Source organism: Acanthisitta chloris, unplaced genomic scaffold, assembly GCF_000695815.1.
Source record: "Acanthisitta chloris isolate BGI_N310 unplaced genomic scaffold, ASM69581v1 scaffold14936, whole genome shotgun sequence".
Taxonomy (NCBI): Eukaryota; Metazoa; Chordata; class Aves; order Passeriformes; family Acanthisittidae; genus Acanthisitta; species Acanthisitta chloris.
The window spans coordinates 47,700-64,037 of record NW_008679871.1 but is presented as its reverse complement, the minus strand read 5'-3'; the positions used below and the strand labels follow the sequence as shown (position 1 = coordinate 64,037).

The window sequence follows — 16,338 nt, the reverse complement described above, 5'->3', positions numbered from 1 at the left end:
CCCAGGCGCTCGGGGCGATCCCCGCACGGAGCTGCCTATCGCGGGGCGCCAGGCGGGCGCTGCCCGGGGAGAGCCGGAGATCGGTGACAGCCTGAATGAAATGTCAGGCTGTCAAAATCCTATCAGTGGTTTGCAGCTGGGGCCCAGGGAATGCTTCGGCAGCGAACAAAGGAAGCGGCTGGCACCGGTCCTGGGTGACATTGACTTGTTTTTTCAAACGGCAGTGTCTCTTACATTAAATAAAAACAAACCTCTGGTTTTGTTTTATAATCGCTTATGCCAGTGTTTAAGTGGCAGGTGGTTCAGATTAGATCTCAATAACAGTTTAGGTTGGGATGGGGTTAGTGTTGCTGTTATGTCTGTGTTGTATAAACATCCAGGAGAAAGGCACCGTGTGTCCGAAAGCAACGAGTGCACTGGGTGAACGGAGCAGGGCAGAGTAGTTTTGCTCTTGGGCTACAGCTGAAATGAGGTGGTTTGGTGCGACTGTATTAGTTGTCTGGGCATTGTGTTTGGGTGTGTGAAAAGCCTGGTTTTTCCCCTTCTGTTTTAATAGAATTTAGGCCTCGTCTGAATTCCAGCAAGAAGGGTCTTCCTCTAGCGTCAACACTTTTTGGGCTCCTTGGAAATGGTGGTGACTTCCATGGTTGCTGATGCATGTATTTTTCCCCCCTCTTCTCACACCTTCCCTCCCTATTTTTACAAGGACAAGTAACACTGTTGGTTAATGCTTATCTGTGCAGGGAAGCTAGTGACTACTTTCAGTATTTCACCACTTCCTGAGTCTGCTTCTATATACTGTTTCCTTTGCTTCAGGAAGCCATTGTATGTGCTCCATGTGCAACCTGCTCCTCCCGTGTGCCTTTTGTACATAATCATAATAGCCAGGGATCCACGAGGGGGTTTTCTCTCTGTTTCTGAAGAAACTGAGGAAAAAATCATATATTTAGTATAAAAATGGGCACGCCTGTGGCTGGAGTTGTGATCCTTAGCGGTAGCAGTATGAGCATTCAGAAGTAATTTGCAGTTGCAGGTGACCACGCGTGTTTCACTTGAAGCAGTGCTTGCTATGAGACCAGTCAGTGCTGAAAACTCTGAGACTCCTAAATTTGTGTGTTTTACCAGTTTGTGAGCTGGTTTAGGGAGTTTGGAGGGGTTTTATTAAGTGGGGTTTTAGTTTTGGTTTATCGTTGTGGTGGTTTTGGGTTTTTCTGTTCATGTGACAATGAAAGAGCTCCTGTCTGTGGGCTGTGGGACAGTGTGTCATGGACAGTGAAATACTTTATCTTCAGAATTTTTTTGCTATGGAGTGCTTAGCTGTTTCAGGAGGTTGGGTGAACAGCTTTCTGGTGTGTTACAGGTATACTGAAACAGGTATGGTTGAGCTTCTTGTTGCTGTGTGTATGGAATCTCCCTAAAAGCTGTACTGGGGCACAGAGAGGCCAAGTGAAGGATCACAGTACATGACATGGTATTTTTTTCCCTAGGAACTCTTTTAGCTGACTCTTATTAGCAATACATTTAAGAGGGATGGACCAAGCAGCATTAAGATCCTGAAAGAGTCAGAGTTTCCAATTCTCCTAGTTTGTGTTCAGTCCCAGAAAATTAAAATCTGCACTTTTGGTGTTAAAAATGAGATGAGTGTTGCCTCCTGCTTCCCAACACATGTATTCCACACATACTCTAAGCATCAGGGAAGATGGTGCTCCATTTGGCATGGCCTTTGTCAGTGTCCTTCCATTCCAGATATGTTTAATAGTTCCAGGACTCTGCCATTCTGTGTTGGGATGTGATCACCAGCATATAGATCCTGAAATGCATTTCTGCCAGGAGGAGCTGTAGATTTGTGTGCCTGATCACATTCTGTTCTTCACAATTCTCAGTCCTCTTTTGCTATTCAGTGCTAAATAATATTTGCTCTCCTGGTCAGGTGAAATAAACTTACTTCATAATCGATTTACTTCATGCCAAGCCCTGGGCACACTTAAGTGGTGCTATGTGCTCTTTTATTTCAGCAAAGCCCAAACTGCCATAAAATTAAGTGTAATGATTTTTCTCTTCATACCATACAGGCAGCTGAAGAAGTTAGATGAAGACAGTTTAACCAAACAACCTGAAGAAGTATTTGATGTCCTGGAGAAGCTTGGAGAAGGGTATGTTACGTGTTCTGTTCCTTTGGGCCCAGTGCAGATTTCTCTAAGAACAAATCTGTGTAACAGTTACGTGTTCAGTGGTCTCTGATGTTCTACCTTTGTCATGATCCTATTTCTGCATAGTGACAGTGTTTGGTCAATAAGAGAATGAAAATTTATTTCCCAAGAGTGTGATATCTTTATCCAAACAGTGGCTTACAGTTCAGCAGCAGGGAGTTAAAACATTGTTGAAAAATGCCAGCCTGGGGTTGATAGAGCTCTGTGGGAATTCGAGAGGTTTTGTCGTTCATCCCTGGTACATCCTGTGGAAAATCTGCCTGGTGGAAGTGAACTTCAGTGGCATTGTGCCACTTGGTGAGGCAGAGCAGCATGGGAACACTCTGTAAGTGATGTGTTTGCTGCCTTAAGCAGTTCATTTGAAAAGCCTGAGTTGTAAATCTGCCTGGCTGCTGCAAGGAAAAAAGCTAGAAATGAGAGTGATAATATCTGACAAGAACAAGCAAACCTCTCTGACCAGAGCTGTAGTTCTTACTGATGCTCAGCTTGTACTGTGTGCTGGAAAAAGAGAACTGGGTTTGTTGGATTTGTGTAAAGGCTACAGCAGTGATATGATGGTTGGCTCTTTTCTGGCTCTCTCAGTCTGCTCTGACTTACTACACTGTTTAGAATCTAGTGGACTGATTATTTACATAGAAATACAAAATACTTTTAGCAGACAGAGTTAATATTTTACCTGACGGTTACACTTGCAAAAAGCAAAGCCATAACATTTGCATTTTTAAACTCTTACTGTATTCAGTGTTTAATATTTTGTTTCCTAGCTCCTATGGCAGTGTGTTCAAAGCCATTCATAAAGAAACAGGTCAAGTTGTTGCAATTAAGCAAGTTCCTGTGGAATCTGACCTGCAAGAGATTATAAAGGAAATATCCATAATGCAGCAATGTGACAGGTAAGTGTCTGCAGCAAAACCCATCGTTGGGATGCAAGGAAAAGTATCACCTATGATCTGGCATTTAATCAAATAAAAGCCATGATGTTGCTTTAAATGTCTTTTACAAGGCTGGACTTGTACAATCAAGTTACCTCATATCAACTGAGTCATGTTAACTGACCATTTGGGTAGTGCAAAGGTAAGACAACAAAGATTTAGCTTGCAACAAGAGAGCACTAAGCTGAGTCAAATAACCTGCACTTGCTGCCAGCCAAGAGCCAAACGTGTGAGCAGCTGCTGTGGTTCTCCCTGTGCACCGTCGCTTGTTGAACAGTGGTAACTTGATTGTGTGCTGAGCAGCAGTTCCCATGTCCACAGGGGTGTGATGGCTTCTAAACAAGACATAAAAAACTGTTGGAAGAAGGTTTTTGGTTTGTTTTTGAGAGGCACGTGGATGAGAGCCGCTAATGCATGACTGCTCTTGCATGTGCACAACCTATGTGCTGTGTTCTGCTTGGGGGGCAGAACTGTCCTTCCTGGCTGTTTTCTGTCTGTGCAGCTCCAGTGCAGTACAAGCTGTCTGCTGAGCTGAGCATCCCCAGAATAACTTGCTGGCAGCTCCTCAGGCTGATGGTTGGCTCTCTGGGTTGTCTTTGCATGTTTTTATGAGAAAAGATGCTGCAATGACTTAGCTAATGAAGAGATGTGCCCTGGGAAGATCCTTTCAAACTGTGTCCTAGGCTGAAGGTTTAAAATACACTAATTTCTCCTGGTGTTATGAATTTGGCCTTAAGAAACACTACTTTGAAGGACTTCAGGCATGGAGAGCTGTTTGAAGTAAATTACATGAGCAATACAGGGCTATAGCCCCAGTCACTTACTTGATTGCCCTCCACTCTCTCTATCTTTAAATGAAGGTGACTGGGGCAGGCAACAAAGTGTAACTTGAAAAGAAATTGTTCATGAAAAATCTTACTGTGTAGCTTGGAAAGCATTATTAGGTGTCTCTCAAATTATTTATACTGTAAGGCCTAAAGAGACCTTGCAGTTGTGAACAGCAGAGGGAGTGGATCACTGGAGCATCACATTTTCTGTGCAAGCATTAAGGGACACTGCAGCGTGACTGACTTGCTAGTTTTATAGTTTTTCATTAGAAAGTATTCTGCAGAGAATAGATTGGACACACTTTTGTTCCTTAGCTCCATTCCCATAAAATCAGAAAGAGTTTCTGTTAGTTTCTGCATTACTGTTTCCAGAGGACAGATGGTTTTGCTGACCAATATAAAAGGTTGTTTGCTTTTTGGGCAGCCAGATATCTGACTGTGACAGTCTTAGGTTGTACTGGATTCCTAAAATACATCCCAGACTAAACTGTAGAAACAAGTAGATGTATGTGGTAGTGGGGGAACATTCCTCTTAATGAAGATTATAGCTATTTTCCAGCAAACTGTAGACATTATTTTATATTTCCATTTGGTTGCAAATGCTCTGCAGCAGCTTTCCCAGGGACTGCTGTGGCCTGTTTCCAATTCCCTTGTCCTGCCTTCTCTTGCTTGCCACAGCACTGACCCTATTGTGAGCCAGTTCAGGGAACTAAACCAGGCTGGAGGCTAATCGCTCCTTACTTCCGTAGGATTTGTTGTCAGACAGTTTAGCTCCCTGAAGTGACTTACTGGCAGGTCATATGAGCCCCTCTGTGGGAACAGGCTTGGCAGGACTGTACTGTGCAAGTTCAGGGTGTTTGGGAATACTTTGGATCAGAGTTTTTCAGTGGCACTTTAACACTGGATTTCTAAAACGTACTCAGGGACTCTGCAATATATTGTGCTTAGTCAGTGGTGTTGGTTATTGGCATTTTACCCTTTATTTTCTTCTTCTTTCTTCACATTTCATAGTCCTCATGTGGTGAAATATTACGGCAGCTATTTTAAGAACACAGACCTGTGGATAGTCATGGAATACTGCGGCGCTGGATCCGTGTCTGACATTATTCGATTGCGGAATAAAACTGTATGTCCCTTCTCCTTTGAATGTATGGAAGGGAAGTCTAGATGAGTGTCTAGCTCAAGGAAACAGAGTGATTTGGGCATAAATCTCAATGTTCAGTGCCTGACAGCCATTGGCCATAACTTGAGACAAAGGTCCTTTGTTCCTCTGAAAGTGAGAAAGCTGAGTATGTTGAGTTTTGGTTATGTGGATAATGTAGTTGGTGGAGCAGATTTTGGTGCGTTGGCTTTCCTGAAAACATGGATTCCAAATAAGACTCTACTAGGATAAGAATTACTAGTTGAGATAGGCTTATGGTATGTGAAATATAGTCCAAATGCATCTGTATCTGATCTAATTCTGCTGCATAATGCTCTAAGTCACTAATTCCCCATTAGCATGGCAGTCTTTAGTGAAGGCAATTAAATGGCAATTAGTGAATCACAGCAAAATTTACACTGAGGCACAATAGTGCTGAGTCTCAGCAACTGATAGGTTGGCATTAACTCTTCTTTTCTTCAGCTCACAGAGGAGGAAATTGCTACAATAGTGCAATCAACACTGAAAGGACTCGAGTACCTGCATTTTATGAGGAAAATACACAGGGATATCAAAGCTGGAAATATATTGCTAAATACAGAGGGGCATGCTAAGCTTGCTGATTTTGGAGTGGCAGGACAACTTACCGTAAGTAAAACCAGGATGGTTGTATGCATTTCAGTTTACCTTTTTAACCCGTGTGTGAGTATGATGTGCTTGTGGAGATGTGGAGAAATTGTTCATAGCTGCTTTTTAGCACTTCACATCAGCATAATGAGGTTGTAAACTAGTGACAGATTAGAGCAGAGCTTCCTCCATGGAAGCTGTTATACCTAAGTAATGGTTTGCAATAGCATTTGCAGTTTTCTTCAGGATATTTTTAACTTCTGTGAGCACATTTCAATTCCTCTTTGCAGCCCTCTCTACCCCAGTCTTGCTGAGTCTAATAATGTGCCTGCCTGCAAGATAATTAGGGCGATAATTCATTAGTGAATGTTTGTGGCTAATAGAGTTGCTGTTGTGTACATCTTTATCCTGTTTTTCTTCTCAGGACACCATGGCAAAGCGGAACACAGTTATAGGGACCCCATTTTGGATGGCTCCAGAAGTGATCCAGGAGATTGGGTATAACTGTGTTGCAGACATCTGGTCTCTGGGAATCACTGCGATAGAAATGGCTGAAGGGAAGCCACCATATGCAGATATTCATCCCATGAGGGTAAGGACTGTGGCCTTTGTGAGTGTATTGCTGTATGGAAAAGGTTTACTTTATAACTGGCTAATTGGCATATCAGCATGCCATCTTGCTTTTAATTTAGAACAAATGATTTGTTTTCTGTCAGTTCTTTGGTTAAATGAAAAACAGATCTTTGAGAAGGAGAATCTGCATGGGAAAAAAAATTCACCTAGTTCTCTTCTGTTAAGACATAGCTGAAGTTCCCTCTGTTGGGTGTGAAGAAACATATTTTGAGCTGGATTATCCGAAGTGGATTGATTTTTAATGCAAGCACAAATTTTTAAGGCTTAAAAAGGGCAGATTCACACTTTTTTTGGGCACATAATGGCTCAGCCACGTGTAAGCCCCTCGTGAGAAATGTCTGGTTTCTTGGTAGCAAAATCCCTCTGAGCAAATTTGTGTGTAATGTTGGCACAAACTCCTCAAAGGCAGCAAACTTGCAATGTCTGTCATTGTTTAGTACCAGTGTAATTTTGGGGTGTATTTATGTTGCTTTCTTGGAAAGTTTTAAACTTTGTTTGAAAATCTGGGATATTCTTCTGCTTTCAGGCAATTTTCATGATTCCTACCAATCCACCTCCCACATTCCGGAAACCAGAGCTGTGGTCAGACAGTTTCACTGACTTTGTGAAGCAGTGTCTCGTGAAGAGCCCGGAGCAGCGTGCCACTGCCACCCAACTTCTGCAGGTCTGCCTTTTCTTACAGCAACATGAGCTCTAGAGCAGCCTTGCTAGGGCAGGCAGTGCTCTGTGGCTGTTGGGCCCTTGGTTTCATTTCTTGCTGCTCCTGCTCACTACAGGTTTTACTTTTTAACATCTCATTTTAAAAATCTTCCACTCAACTTCAACTTTTCAGTTCTTCTCTAAGAACCAGACTAACTTCAACTTCCTATCTTTGTCTTCTCTGGGTTGTTTTTGTTGGTTTGACTTTTGTTTTTGTTTTGGTTTTTACTTTCAAATTCTCACCGGCAGTGCCGAGAAACTGCCACTTAGAACACTCCAAAGGGGAGGCTAAATGAATGTGGTTGCTCAGAGTGTTATAAGCATGGTAATGGTCTCTGTAATTGCTTCTTGACAGCTAAGCTGCTAAGGAAAGAAGTAGAGTTGTGGGAGGGGAATGAACCCAGAGTCTCACAGCAGTAGTGCCCTTGGAGCATGATGTTGTTTGGAGGGTGTAAGGCCTCCCTCCTGTGCCAACAGAAGTGCTGGATGTTCATTTTAGAAATGTTTCAAGTTAAACCTGAAGTTGATTGGAAGCAGTCCATAGTCACAACATTTTACTGTTCTATCTTGCTTCGGATGCAGTGCTTATTTGTTTTTAAAATTCTTCTCAGCATCCGTTTGTTAAAAGTGCCAAAGGAGTATCAATTCTGCGAGACTTGATTAACGAAGCGATGGACATCAAGCTGAAACGTCAAGAGGCACAGCAGCGTGAACTAGATCAAGAGGATGAAGAAAATTCAGTGAGTATTTAATAGCAACAATGTACAAAGTCCAGACTGGCTCCTTTCAGAAGGCTTAGCCGCTTTGTTTTTCATTCTTGCAATATTTCGTCCAATTACCAATGGATTTGGCTTAGTTCTTGAGTTTTCTACTTTATGACTGTTTAACCCAGTGCTTGGTCCCTGCTCAATTTATATTTGAGTGGGATGGGCAGCACATGTGGCTTACTGTTAGTTTATAGTGTAGCTTGAGACCTGTGATTGAATAGGTCTACAAAGCACTGTATGCAAAAGACTTGATGTTTTCCCAGTTGGATTGTATTATTTATGCAGTAATGAGAATCTTTCGTTGTAAATTTAGCTCTTACTCTTCTCTCCTAGTATAAAATAATATAATCTGTGGTGCACTATAATATAAGTATGTTGTGTTATTTTACTATTGTGCTTTAGAACCCCCCTAATAGAAACTTTCTGCTACACAAGAGCAACCGACAGAAACCTGAGGTGAGGGCATGGGAAGTGTCCAGGGGATTGCTGTGAATTTTGGTTTGGCTCCTTGTTTCAGTGGTTACAGCATGTGAATTTGGAAAGCATGTTGAAAACTGTTTTCTGAGCCTCTGCCTGCTTCAACCTGAATAAATGAACTGGGCAACACAAGGCATTGTGTGGCAGCCCAGTTCAGGGGTTAGGCTTGAACAGCATGGTCCACAATATCTGTGCTGAACACATCGTTGGTTTTCCAGTCTAGGACTGCATATTTACTCCGTGTGGAAGTAACTTTATTGGTCATGTTGCCATGATGTTGACTCTACAAGTATTGTCCCTACCTTGAGTATTGTCCCTACCCTCTCTTCATTTCTGACTGATCTGGATCACGTTGCTGAGAGATGGTGTCTGTGTAGTGAAGTTGAGTCGTCTCTGTCAGTATGTGTTTTCCCAAAGCTTCTCTACTCTGTGTTTGCCAGCAGAAAAGTATTCCCAAGCACTTCCCAAGTGCTGTGAAAACTTCTGCTATAGTCCCTCATTAAATGATGTGTAGCTAACAGATTTATTACTTCCTCTCACCCACTCATCTCCACATAAAATTACTTTTCCTCCATTAACATCCTGTGTAGTTTTCTTCCCTCTTGATACTGGTTTTGAGGTTGGGAAGTAAATTTTACAGACACTCTTAGTACAACAGATAAAATGCTAGGAACAGCAGAACATGGAGGGCTGTACTGCTTTCTTTCTGTGACACTGAGATGGAGTATTACAGTTGGATGTGGAATACCTGTGTTTTACAGATGAGTAAGGCCATGGTCACACATAAAGTATGTGAACTTCATCCTTAGAACAAAACATGAGCATCTCATCTAAGGTGGGATGACTGAAGACTCTGCTGTAAACCACAAAGTGACTTCTGTTCGTGTAGTTGGATTGCTGGCTCATATATCCAAGAAACTTAATAGATTGTGGAAATTTTGTCCCTGTTCCTCATTAAATCCAAGTCACAATATATACTTAGTGAAGCACACACCACCTGATGAGCCTACTGCCTCTGGCTAACATAACTCTCTGCCAGGAAGTTGTTCTACCAGAACTTGTTTCAGGAGCTTGTGATTTTCTGCAGTCAGTCTCTTAAGCCTTGACAGCAATCAGTCCAACTTCCATAATGTTAGTACCTGTTACAAGTGGAAAGATAAGAAATAATTTTGGTTGAAAAACATACTAGACCCTGATAATTTATTTCATTCCTTTTTAAATATTTTTAAATGCAGTTCATTTTTCATCAGTGCTTCAGAAGTTTATAGCAATTAAAGCTACTTAAATGTTAAAGATAGTAAAAAAGCAGGATGAGGGTTTTTTCATGTGCCACATACTCTCCAGACTTAGACCTGTTGCTGTCCAATAACTAATGACTCTACAGTGACCTGTCCCACTTGAGACAGTGTTTTAAGGTCAGCTCTTAACTGTCAGCACGAATAGAAACACTAATGACTGAATGAGTGTTGTAATCTACTCTTCCAGACACGTCACCAAGTCAGAAATTAAATACAACTTGCACTGAGAAGCTTCTGCTGATTAATTTATCTGTTCTCTTATTTATCACACTGGCAGAAAAGTATGAAGACTCGTCATTACATTTTTGGAGATGACAGGGAGAGAACTAAGTGTATAAACCAAACTGTCACTTCTGTGTGTATTTGTAAAAACCTCCGAATTAGTGTGACTTGCCAGTGTCCTTGAGTACAGACATTCTTCATGGGACTTCATAAACATCAGTAAAATACATATTTATGGCATCTTTGTACAGGAGGAAGATGAAACTGATTCGGGTACCATGGTGAGGGCAAGTGGAGATGAAACTGGTACCATAAGAGCTGTCAACACAATGAGTGATGGAGCCAACACTATGATAGAGCATGATGGCACCTTGGAGTCCCAGCTGGGTACAATGGTCATAAACACAGAAGAGGAGGAGGAGGAGGGCACCATGAAAAGTAAGGAAACATCTTTGACTTCTGGAATGTTACTTAACGCTTCATGTGGGCTATGATATGTATTCCCAATGTGCTTTGATAGTTTTTGTAGTTTATTGTGTCTTTTAGTTGTAGGGAGCTAAAACTCTCAAGTCAGTGCCTTCTGGCATCAGAGAAACCTTTCAGGGTCCATGCTTCAAGCCATTCTTTGTAGTGTTGCACTTGGTATAGCTGATGAGTTGTGCACAATTTTCACAAGCTTCTGTGCTGATTGAATAAGATCTGATTCTAGCTAGTTTGTTTTTTCTGTGCTGATTGAATAAGATCTGATTCTAGCTAGTTGTTTTTTTTGTTTGTTTGTTCTTTTTTACTTGTTTTGTATTTTTCACAGAATGTAGGGAGGAGACCTCTAGCACAGGGTTAATCAGAAAACCTGTGTTGCTTTAGTAGATGGTCTGGCTGTAAGTTGGCATCTGAAAACAGCACGTCTGTTCCAGGATTGATGCATCCAGGGAAGAGCTTGGTTTATGAAATGACAAATATCTTGCAGGTTTCAAATGCAGCAGGACACGCAGTGGGAGGAGTTGGCATCTTCCTAGACTGGTGTGTTTCTTTAGTGCTCCTGTAATCACTGAGGACAGCTGAATGAGCTGTGTGTTGCTGTTTGAGGTCTTCAAGTTGAAATCCATTCTGCCCTTAAATAGAAAAGCTTACTAAAACTGCAAGCCTCGTCATAGGATGTAAGATTTAAAATGATGTGACTTTGATCCCTGATAGTCTATGGAAGACCTTACAGCTTGAGCTGGGAAAGGGTTGAAAATGTTTCTTTGATTAAAGAAATGCCAGGGAGAGACTTTCTGTATGAAAAGTATGACTAGAAGATAAAGAATCTCTTCTCGGTTATGGATTCTCATAGGAATCCATTCTTGCTGGTTGGGTAACCTCAACAGTCCTGAGGTAGTCAGGGATGACTCAGCTGGCCAGCATGGAAGTTTGTGGAAAGTGCTGAGTGGGAGCTCAGCAGCACTAAAATATGACCATCACAGGCAGCACATGTTCTTTAGGCTCTTGCACTGCTTCCAAAGATGTCCTTGGCCATCTGATTTTTGAACCTTTAGCTACAGTGATAGAGGAAAAAATTCTCATCAGGAGGTTGGAAAAATCCTTTCCTCAGGAATTTCTGTGTTGAAAGCTTCTTCCCTGTGGGGACCCTCTGGAGCTTGTGGAAAGATACTAGTTTTGAGAGTGATATTTCAGCACTAATCCCTTTAAAGAATTTTCCAGGCTTTGGCAAACACTGGTTCTGCACATTAAAACCCAGAGGTGTCAGCCCATGTTGGAACTTGTGGCAACAAAGATGATGGGGTAATGCCATCAGGTGTTGTGGAACAAGGTCGGTCTAGCCAGGAGCTGAATGGATGCTTAGAGTAACTAATATGTCATCCAGAGTGGGACATTTCAGCAGCATTAAATAAACCTGGTAAAGCTGCTGTTTCTTTACAAAAAGACAGCACTGTTAGTTTCTTATCACCAGTGTGCATTGTTCTCTTTTATGGTTCACAATATCAGAGGTTTTGCTGTCTGCTGCTCCTGCACCGGCTGCCAAGAGTGTGTAAGTAAAGCACCTCTTGAGTTTATCTTCCTATGTTTGACATGTGCTTATCTTCTCGCCGTGGTTTTAAGATTGCAGCGCTTGTAACTCAAAAGCACCTAACGCTGACTATGAAGTAGTGTGCAGAGCTTTGAGGAGATGCCTTTGATAGTATCTTTTGCAAGGGCATGCTGTCGTTCTGAGCAGAATCAGCTATGAGAATGTAGCAAAGCCTTTACTAGGGGGTCGTCTCTAACCTCAAGAGGGAGCTCCTCAACAAGCTCCAAAAGCTCCAGATCTCCGTGACTGGAAAGTCGAGTTTTTATTTTAAACCTTCCTTAGACTTCAGGTTTCTTAAAAACACTCTGTTCTTAGCTGCTGCTGTGACAGTGTTCACAGCTGGGCGTGTGGCAGGAGTGCTTGAGCAGGAATCATTCAGAGATCCTGGGGACAGGTGATGCCTGACACAGGGACCAATTCCGTGTCCATGGGCTTCACTCAGTAGTGTCTTATGCACCCTCTGCCCTCAGCACTCTCTGCTGCAGTTTAATAACTTGTAGCTTGATTCCAGGAAATCTGATGTTAATGAAAATGATAACTTTTCCTTAACACCTTATTCTCCTCCTTCCCTGGCAACATGACTGTGAAATGCTGCTGCACAGAGCAGCTCCGTGTTTGTCTCTGGGATGTGCTGCAAGGCAGTGCCTCTGAGCAGCTTGCCCTTCATGAGAATTGCCTGCAGCTCCATTTTTCAGCTTGCCATTTCCATATTCATGACATTCAGTTAAATGGATTTAGCCATAAGCTCATCAGCCTGCTGCAGAACTCTCTGGAGCAAGTTCTTTTCGTAATCTTAAATAGAAATGTAATAATGCTGTTTGGAAACCACGGAGTTTGAAGAGGCTTCATTGATTCATATTTTTAAAGACATCTATATTTTTTGGCAGCTTGTGTTATGACTCACAATAGATACTATTTTAAGTCAATAAAGAACTTCTTATTCTTTTTTTGCATGGCATTAGTAGGAGAATTTAGCTTCCCTAGGTGTCTTGGGATTTTTAACTGCAGGTTTCTTAGCTTGTGTTCTAGCCCTTCTTTCTAATTAAAAAAATAAATCTATGTCTCAACTGGGTTTTTTTGCTTGGTTGCATTTCTTTTTAGTATAAAAAGTATTTAAAACGTCATGTTTCAATGTTTTATAGACAGGATTGTCTTAGAAATCTCAGCAGACAACTTCCAGTAGCTTTGAAAGTGCGAACAACTTCCAGTAGACCTGAAAGTGTTTCTTGCATAATCAGTTCATGCCTTCTCATGCTCAGAGGAAAAACATTCTTAAAATCCAGTACTTCACATTGTAGGGGAAGTTTTGTTTTGTAGTCAACTGAGCTGTAATTCTGTTTGCTTAAATTCTTTCATTTGCTTGGCTTTATTCTGGGCACTCAATATAAATACTCAGGCAGTGTTAAAAATGTCACTATGACATTCTGTTACACGTTTTGAAAGCACTCAAGTGATTGCCTGAAACCGCAGACACTAAATTGTGCTGCGACACATTTTACTTCTAAATCAATGGATAACAGATTACTTATGGATTGCAGTGAAACTATTCCAGGAAAACTTTCGACGTAGCTGAAGGACTATAGATGAGCAATGATTTGTAATAACAGGCATTTCCATTGTGCTTGAGAGCTGGAGTGACTGTTAATATGTCTGGAATCATCTTTTTTAAATGTTTCTAGGAGAGAATATATACTGCAGCATGTTTTACTCTTACCTTTTGTGCTTTTTCTTCTTTATTTGCTGTAGGTCTCGAGATAGAGGAAACTTGGCATGAGTTTGTCTCTTCAATTTAAAGAGTGGAACATAATTTTCTAATAAAGCAGATAAATGTGTAGCTTTCCTTGGACACTGCAATACGATCAGATCCAAGTGAAATTGGATCTAGTTTGTCTAGTGCTACAGCCTGGCCTATTTTCTGTGTTAAAGTGCCTCTTGCTTGTTTAAGCATCAAATAAAATGGCACTGGAGAGTGTGGAACTGCCAAGCGTGGTGTGAGCTGGGCTGTCTGGTGTTTGGGATGAGATGAGTGAGGGCTCTGGAGGTGCTGGGAGGGCTGCGGCTGTGGAGTTTTTCTTCCTGTGGCACACATTCAGCAGTGTCTGCTGCAGAGGTAGACCAGGAGCTTTAATAATGCTGTTGCCTCTACCTTGATACTGTAATGTGCAGATAAAAATTCTTAATAATTCTGAGTGTTTAAAAAAAAGCATTCCAGGCTTCATTTTAATAACACAGTTAGCAGTGATTTGGGGTTTGTGATGCTTTTACCATGCCCACACTTCTGAGCATGGTTGTGTCCTTTTAAAAAGAGATTTCCCCTTTGAAGGGAAATTAGGTTTCATTAGCAAATTAAATGAGCTAGGATGCAAACTTGGCAGTTTACTATTAGAAGAATGATTCAGAGTAAGCTCGTTGCTCTTGGTGGCTGCATGAGACATTCAGTGGGTGACGCTTAAGCCAGACAAATGTTATGGCCAAGACTCAGGAAATGGTTTTTCCCCATGAATTAACCTGAGATTTTTCATGTGAGGCAATGTCTGTAAAAGCTGTAAGACGAGCAGCAGAACGAGTATGGGTGACAGGAGGTTTATACAATTGCATTAATACTGTAATTGACTAAAATATTACTGGTGTGTGGCTGAGGTAGCTATAGGTGGTGTAATATCATTAGCTGTCCAGAAAAGTGCAGTTGCACATTCTCCAAATCGCTGATGCAGGTACTGTAGAGAACAGCTCCACATCTTGTCAGGATTTACATCACGTGTGCGTCAAAGATATTGGCTGTGTTTTGCCTCTGGTTTTCTCTGGAGACGACAGCACTTCGCAGCAGCTTCCCACTACTTAGTGTTATTAATGTCCAGTGGTGCAGTTCTGTGTTTAAAGTAAATCGGTCCATTTAGGCATAATTGGATCATAAAACACTCTTAGCATTATGCATTTAAATAACATGCTGCTTATAGAAACTCCTACATCGATTACATTGCTCTCGAACTGTAAGAATCATCATACTGCCACTCTTGAGGTGTGGAGGACACAAATCTTCATGGAGAAGTCTTCTAGTCATGTTGCTTTTTGACTTCTAATAGCAACCTTGCTGGCAAACCTGACATAAACAGTAGCCAGCAAGGTTTATTCAAGAGCATTAATGTGTGTGGACATGCAGACAGCATTTCTGAGTGATGGGAGCTGTGTATGCTGTTGGGTTTTGTGGGGTTTTTGCTATGGGTTTTGGTTTCTGTGTGGATAGGGGTAGGCTGCTGGACCTAGTAATTGAAACTGGCTCTGTGCAGACTGAAACATGAAGATCAAGTCCAGGATCTAAGCTGAATGCTTATCTGCCTTTGGCTGTCCTGCATATTTGTCAAAGCTTTAACACTAAGACAAAGTTAATCATCTCTTTTTATTTTCAGAGACACTGAAATTGGAGAAAGGATTTATGTGTTTAACACAGCTGTTTTGTCTGTTTCTAGCACTTTATTATTGAGCACTCCTATATTTGTGATGGAGGGGGATAGCAAGGAGGGGGATAGTTGTTTTCTGGGCAGAAGCATTGTCTTGGGGAAGATGGGAATTGTGACTTAGAGTCCTGAATAGCATACAGGAGGCAGTGTGCTTAAGGAGACTCAACCAAGAGACAGAGCAGTAGTAAATCACTTAGTAAGTGCATCTCTGTCCCATACACATGCATGCATTTCCACACATGGGCAAATTGTAACCTACCTGTATCTTCTAAGAATAAACTCACTTCCTACTGGATCAGCATGAACCCTGGAGGAAGGCTTCCTCCTGGGCAGAAGTGAGAAAAACTCTGTAGACTCTAAAATTCCTTAATTGCGGATGTTCAAAACCAAATCTGTTTTTACCAGCATATTCTCAAGCTTCAAGAAAAAAAAATGTTCATTGCAGTGCTGTTTTCTGTTCTCTCTAGATAAGCAAATGAGTTTCTGGGTTATGAATAGAGAGGGAGTTAGCAAGTGCTTCCTTGGTTTTGTGCCATCTGGGGAGCCTGAGCTGTTACCCACAGGTGCTGGACCTGACGACTGCATCCCTGTTGATGAGGTTGTTTCGCACTGAGATTCATCAGAACCTGAGCCAGATGATGCAGAATATGAAATGTTCATTTCTTTCCTGATGCACCTTCACATCTCACTGCCTGTCGTGTGCTGTGGCTGCTGGACTCAATAGCAATTCAGTCTGATGAGGTGAAAGTCATAAGGTGTCCACTGAAAATTTGTGATGGAATAAGAAAGCTGCTGTATGTTTATGATTGTGTCTGAGTTTTTATGTAAAAGAGATCCAAAAGGAGGTAACCTGGTCCTTAAGCAGCTTTCATTACTGTGAGGATTTCCTCTCCTTTTTCTGAAATAGTTCTCAGCTGTATTTGTACAGCTTTGGTTGAGTGTTGGTACACTCCTCCTTAGACGACTTTCACATCTTAGG

General features: G+C 41.7%; 1 protein-coding gene across 1 annotated transcript in view; it reads left to right on the top strand.

Annotated features, from left to right (window-relative positions):
- Positions 1-2,015: 2,015 nt before the first annotated feature.
- Positions 2,016-16,338, top strand: part of STK4 (serine/threonine kinase 4) — a gene marked incomplete at its 5' end in the record, with an annotated part of 43,305 nt that continues 28,982 nt past the window's right edge. The window contains 8 exons of the mRNA XM_009077504.1: positions 2,016-2,153; positions 2,975-3,103; positions 4,981-5,095; positions 5,594-5,758; positions 6,162-6,329; positions 6,897-7,034; positions 7,681-7,809; positions 10,085-10,271. Coding sequence (XP_009075752.1) covers positions 2,016-2,153; positions 2,975-3,103; positions 4,981-5,095; positions 5,594-5,758; positions 6,162-6,329; positions 6,897-7,034; positions 7,681-7,809; positions 10,085-10,271 — 1,169 coding nt within the window. The remainder of the gene's footprint in view (positions 2,154-2,974; positions 3,104-4,980; positions 5,096-5,593; positions 5,759-6,161; positions 6,330-6,896; positions 7,035-7,680; positions 7,810-10,084; positions 10,272-16,338) is intronic.